General features: G+C 41.4%; 1 protein-coding gene across 1 annotated transcript in view; it reads right to left on the minus strand.

Moving 5' to 3' along the window:
* Nucleotides 1–7,024, minus strand: part of cubn (cubilin (intrinsic factor-cobalamin receptor)) — a 292,612-nt gene that overhangs the window by 247,726 nt on the left and 37,862 nt on the right. The window contains exon 11 of the mRNA XM_043690378.1: nt 405–529. Within this exon, the coding sequence (XP_043546313.1) occupies nt 405–529 (125 nt within the window). The remainder of the gene's footprint in view (nt 1–404; nt 530–7,024) is intronic.

Genomic DNA, 7,024 nt, shown 5'->3' on the forward strand with positions numbered 1-7,024 from the left:
TCTGACCAATAAAGGAAAGCATACCAAACGCCTTTTTCACTATCCTATCTACCTGTGACTCCACTTTCAAGGAGCTATGAACCTGCACTCCAAGGTCTCTTTGTTCAGCAACACTCCCTAGGACATTACCATTAAGTGTATAAGTCCTGCTAAGATTTGCTTTCCCAAAATGCAGCACCTCGCATTTATCTGAATTAAACTCCATCTGCCACTTCTCAGCCCATTAGCCCATCTGGTCAAGATCCTGTTGTAATCTGAGGTAACCCTCTTCGCTGTCCACTACACCTCCAATTTTGGTGTCATCTGCAAACTTACTAACTGTACCTCTTATGCTCGCAACCAATTTTCTCCATAACATTGCTGAGGAAGATTTTGACAATTTCTTTTGCATAAGGTGAACTTACAAGACACCGCCCATTCGCACAGGGATTATCGGGTTGACAGACATCATGGAGAAGAACACAGCCATTGGGTCCAAAGCCATTCCCAACATAATCATGAGGACAAGTGCAAGTTTGAATGGTATTACCTGAGATAGAAAAACAAACAAAAATCATTTCTTAATTTTACGTTAAACCTTCATAAAATAATCAATAGTTGATTCATGGGCCACAAATAAGTTATAAACAATACAGTGCTCTGCATATTTGAGATGAATTTTGCAGATCCCAGAAGTGGATTGGCAGATTGGAGGGGTCATCAAATCGGACACTATGGCAACAGCACTATGCCTGCAACCTCTTTTATCGGAGAGGCATACAACAGATCACATTTGTCTATGTGCCAACTGAGGTCTTTAAGTGGTCAATTAATAACCACCTGAGGCTTCCTCCTGCAACTGTTGGGATCTTTCCTACTCTCATCCTCTTGCTCTGTTCGCCCAGCAAAACCACAACTCATCTTGTTCCTGGTTCCTCTTCATAGGAATTGCTGTAGTCCCAGCAGTGGTCATTACTCTAGGTGGCGCTGCTGGGACTAAAGAGTCCAATGGCTGTTAAATAGCCAAGCGCAAGTGGACAGCCCCAAACTGGACTCTGTGACCCACTTAAAATTCAGTCTTTCGAGATTATTTGAGATAACAAGGGAATTCTGATACAAGTAATATTTTCAAGAGGAACAGGTCATGGATTTTGGAAAACTGGATGTCCAATAATAGTGTCAAGTTAGGAAAACCTTTGTTGAAAACAATCATCCTATCTCATTATTTCACCAATCCATGGAAAGCAGCCCATCAATTTTACTACCCACCCTGAGATCCAGTTCTCTCACAACTTTTGTTAAAGAGCAATGTGTAAAAATTCTGTAAGTGTACCAGAGACGTCATTATTTTTCTATATTTCAAAATAATATGCTCATAAAATGACTTGAGTTGAGCCATAGACTTTAAATACTGCACTGTTTTCACTGAAATGCTTGAGTGTTAATAATTTTAAAACAGGAAACCTAGAAATAAGTATTAGGTAATCATGACTACGGTTTATCTTGCAAGATATGAAAAAGTTTTATTTTCAGTCCACAAACACTATGGGAAAACAAATTCATACTCCAATCAAACTATTCATCTTATTAAAGACTATTTGCATAACAATATGTTTCTTTACACAAGGCGAGTTTTTAAACTGCAAGTTAATCAAACTCGGCAAATGACTGCATTAACTCAGCTGTCGCACTCTTGTGTCTTGAGTTAACAGTTATGGGTTCAATTTCAACTTGAGAGACTTGAATATATAACGCAGCCTGTAACTTCAGTATACTACTATGAGCAGATGCAAGGTTATGCTGAGACTCTAAAAGTCCTTTCTGGTGGAGAGAAGTTTCATCTGAAAAAGAGCAGGCCAGATCTCCCTGGTATCCCGATCGTCCCCAACCACCATGGCCTGTGGGAACTCTGGAAATTTCAGCCTCCATCCTATAGAATGGCTTTACACTAACATGTGAGGGAGCAACACCATCAAGTCAGTATGCATTTTATGCTGCAACTGATAATTAATATCCAACAGTTGATAATTTTCTGGTAACCCAAAGCAAGGTAGGAAGTACTATGTACGATAATACATTTATTAATGTATTTGACAGGTACTTTAGAAACAAACAAAATTTAGACATGGAAAGGAGAACGTTTACTTAATGATCTCAATATGTGAGAGAATCAATAGAAGACTTTTTTTTAATAAAATATATTTTTATTGAAAAATAAATTTTTTAATATTACAAATACACAACAATACAATTCAAAACAATACAAAGAAAGAACACCAAAAAAATTAAAATACCAAAGCCATTCTCACGTACAAATGGAGAATATATTAAAATATATTTTAAAAACTCCAACTAACTACTTAACTAAATAAATAATAATTAACAACAAACTAATAAATAATAATACCATAGCTCAGAAAAACAAAACACTAACTCTTGAATATCGAGAGTATTACTTTTCACAAATTCATATGTTCACAGATCCCCCTCTCTGGATATTGGACTCTTAAAACACAATTGTTACAGCTATATAAAAGCCCTTATTAGTGTGGCAGACAAATCTGTGTCCAGGTACTCCAAAAAGGGCCACCATGTCTTAAAGAAATTCTCAGTCTTGTGGTGTATCATACTTGTAAGAAAATCCAAGGAGATATGCTCCATAACAATCTTCCGGCAACCCAACAGGACTGGGGGATTTCCAGACACCCAGCCCAACAAGATATTCTTTCTTGCGCAGGAAATGAATATGCTGAAAAGTAATTTCCTTATGCACATCTACAGGGAATATACTGGGCAGGCCAAGAAGAAGACAGCTTGAATTCTTTTCCACCCTTACATCCAAAATCCCCTCCATTGCACCGCCACAACGCTCCAGTATGTTTGAAGCCTACCACAGGACCAGAGACAATGGGTAAGAGTGCCTGTACTAACTCTACACTTGGGGCATGTGGAAGATACCCCTGGTTTAAATTTTGACAAACGATCCAAGCCAGGTGGACCCTGTGGAGAATCTTCAACTGTACAGCATGGGTCCTATTGCAAATTGATATCTTTCTTGAGTTTTCAGAATATCTTCCCATGCCTCTGAGGAGACCTCAATTCCTAGCTCTCTCTCCTACACCTTGCAAAGTCGATCAAACTCATCTGAGGGGGCGCCCCCCCAATTGATGAGATAAAGTGCTGACAAAAAGCGTACTCTTAGCACTGAGCACCCTCCTCTCTATGTCAGATTTGTAGGGATCAGTCAAAAGTGTAGTTTTTTTTAAAATAAAATTCCCAGCTTGCAAAAATATGAAACAGGTCCCTGTTAGATAACTCACATTTCCATGCTAACTGATCAAAAGATATCATTGTGTCTCCCTCAAATAAATCACCCATGCAAGACACACCACTAACCACCCAACGTTTGAATCCTGAATCTATCATTCCCTCTTGAAAACCCAGCATACCCACTATAGGTGTAAAAGAAGATGTTTTGCCAATATTGCCTTCCCTCTGCCGAATTGCCTTTCATGTTTTAACAGTATTGATAATTGTTGGGTTATGGAAATATTCCTTAACTGTCCTCATTTTGTCCCAAAATAGTATACTGGTAAGAGGGCACCTTCCCTGAGAGGTTTCAATATCTAACCATATTGAAAAAGGGTCCCCACAGGCCCAATTGCTCACGTAAGATAAAAGTGAACTGAGTTGATAGTTTTTAATATCCGGGAGATTCACTCCCCCCAGTCTTTGAGGCAATTGCAATTTAGCTAATTTAATAAGGGGCCGCTTCTGATTCCAAATAAAGGAGCTGGACCAACTGTTCAGTCTTCTGAACATTTGCTTATCGAAAATCAGGGTTACAACAAACAAGGGAGAATATTCATCTTAATAAGAGCTACCCAACCTGACCATTAGACCAGAAGCATCTCCCATCTTTGAAGGTCTTGTTTGATTTTGTCAAATAATTGAACAAAATTAGCTTTGAACAACCGATCACTGGCGTAATGAATATGCCCGACTGAATAAAACCCACCTGTGACCACTTAAATGGGAATCGAGATTCGCCCTCAACAACTAGCAACTTCATCAGATCACCCATAGGCATAGCCTCTGATTTTGCAAAATTAATCTTGTACCCCAAAACGAGGCCAAACAAGTTGATGCAATGTATCAGGTGAGGCACTGAAACTGCTGGATTTGATTAAAGGCAATCATCCACATACAACAGAATCTTGTGTAATTTTGACCCCACTTCTGGAGCTGATATATTGGGATCCCTACAAATGGCCTCCACCAACGTTTCAATCACCAATGTAAAAAGAAATGGTGAAAGGGGACAGCCCTGTCGGCTGCCCCTAAAAGTGCTAAAATTGCTTGATCGTACCCCATTGGTGATGACCGTAGTGAGATGATCACTGTAGAGAACCTTCACCCATCTGATAAAGGCTTTGCCCAAGCCAAACCGTGTGAGAGTATTAAAAAAAAGTTACGGTCACTCAACTCGGTCAAATGCCTTCTCTGCATCTAGAGAAATTACCAATCCTTGTATTGACTGTTGTTGTCACGCTTGAATTACATTAAGCAGCCTCCTAACATTGCTGGAGGATCTGTGGCCCTTTATGAACCTGTCTGGTCCTCTTTAACAATTGAAGGTGACACAGTCTCCAGCCTTAATGCAAGAGTCTTACAGAGGATTTTAAAGACAACATTTAATTGTGAAATGGGCCTCTGCAAAGCATAGTCCTCCAGAACCTTCCCTTTTTTAAAAATAAGCGAAACATTGGCCTCTCTCAGAGATGGCGAGAGATGATCATGACTGTACGAGTCATTGAACATGTTGAGCATCGGGCCTGACAATATGCCTATAAATTCCTTGTAGAGTTTGCTGGGAAGTCCATCAGGACTGGGCGCCTTTCCACTCTGAAGCTGCTTCACAGCCTCCTGCACCTCTTGCTCTGATAAGGGGAGCATTGAAAAGACTCTTTTTGGGGGTCACACCCGGGAGCTCCAGATCCTTGAAAAAGCACTCCATCTTGGCCCGCCCCTCCTCACAACCCTCAGGTTGCTATAATTCAGAGTAAAATCTCTGGAATGCCACATCAATCTTTTTGGAGTCACATGTTAGGTTCCCAGACCCTTCCCTAATCGATGTAATGGCTTGTGCACACTCCTTTTCCTGGCGCGATATTCTAGGTACTTGCCCGGCTTGTCACCATGCTCATATAACCTTTGCTTTGTGAAAGTAAGCTCCTTCTTTGCTGTCTGCATGAACACAGAATTCAGGGCAGACCGCAGCGCCATAATCCTCTGTAGCTTAACCAATGAGGGCCTGTCAAAGTAAGCTTTCTCGGCTGCCTTCAACTGTGCTTCAAGGTGATGTTGCTGTTTGTCCTTCTGCCACTTCCTACTGGCAAATAAGGGGATAACTAACTCCCTGGCATAGGCTTTGGCAGTTTCCCAAAGGATGGACGGGCTACAAACCGAGCCTGAGCTAATGTCTAGGAATGCCCTAAATCCCTTAGGGAAGTACTCCACAAACTTATTATCCTTAAGGATAAAGGGACCTATTTGTCAGTGCCCCGGGCCCACTATAGCTTCCTTAATCTTAACCAGCAGGTATACTGGAGCATGATCAGAGATGGTAATATTACCAATCATACAAGATGCCACCAAGTCCAGGGTTGCCACGGGAATCAGAAAAAAAATCAATCCACATCTGGGTGGATTGGAAAAAAATGTAAAATCCCTGTCTGTCGGGTGGATGCGCCTCCAAACATTCACCAATCCTAACTCCAGACATAGATCCACGAATTGTTTAGTTTGTACAGAAGGCCTTTGGGCAATCTGTCTATCTTGTGATCTAGAAGACAATTAAAATCTCCTATAGGAGGACTCGAGACTGATCAAATTAGAGAATGCATCTATCCGAAATTTGATGGGATGGGCTGGAGGGCAGTAAACTTTTAAAACACCACATTCTTCCCCGTTTATCAGGGCTTTGAGGATTACAAACCTCCCGTATGTGTCTTTAATACACTCTAGAAGTTTAAATGGGAGATTCCTCCTAACCAATATAGCCACTCCCCTACTTCTGGTATTAAAAGATGAAAATTAAACCCAATCAAAGCCATTCTGCTGCAGTTTCAAATGCTCTCTATCATTCAGGAATGTCTCCTGTAACAAAGCAATATCCACCTTTTCCTTTCTAAAACTCGAGAGTACCTTTCTCCTCTTAATTGGTGAGTGACTCCCCTTGATGTTCCAGGTACACTATTTAATCAAGTCATGAGCCATAACCTTCTGCAGTAACATTTAGATTCTAGAGAGAAGGAACTCAAATTACAAATCACTGAGCCTTGGTGTTAGAAGATTCATTGAACATAAAAACTATATAATCTAAAACCACTACAGTTAACAAACCCACAAAGCTATCAATGCCATGGGCACCCATATGGGCCCCAGCTATGCCTATCTCTTTGTTGGCTACATAGAACAGTCCATCTTCCCTAATTATATCGGCACTACTCCCCACCTCTTCCTCCGCCACATTAATGACTGCATTGGCGCCACCTCATGCTCCCGCGAGGAGGTTGAGCAATTCATCAACTTCACCAACACATTCCACACTGACCTTAAATTTACCTGGATCATCTCTGACACCTCGCTCCCCTTCCTGGACCTCTCCATCTCCATTAATAACGACGGACTTGACACCGATACTTTTTACAAACCCACCGACTCTCACAGCTACCTGGATTACACCTCTTCCCACACTACCTCCTGCAAAAATGCCATCCCATATTCCCAATTCCTCTGCCTCCACCATATCTGCTCCCAGGAGGACCAGTTCCACCACCGAACACACCAGATGGCCTCCTTCTTCAGAGACCGCAATTTCCCTTCCCACATGGTTAAAGATGCCCTCCAATGCATCTTGTCCACATCCCGCACCTCCACCCTCAGACCCCACCCCTCCAATCGTAACAAGAACAGAACCCCCCTGGTGCTCACCTTTCACCCTACCAACCTTCGCATAAACCAAATCATCCGCCGACATTTC

Source organism: Chiloscyllium plagiosum, chromosome 5 (genome assembly GCF_004010195.1).
Source record: "Chiloscyllium plagiosum isolate BGI_BamShark_2017 chromosome 5, ASM401019v2, whole genome shotgun sequence".
Taxonomy (NCBI): domain Eukaryota; kingdom Metazoa; phylum Chordata; class Chondrichthyes; order Orectolobiformes; family Hemiscylliidae; genus Chiloscyllium; species Chiloscyllium plagiosum.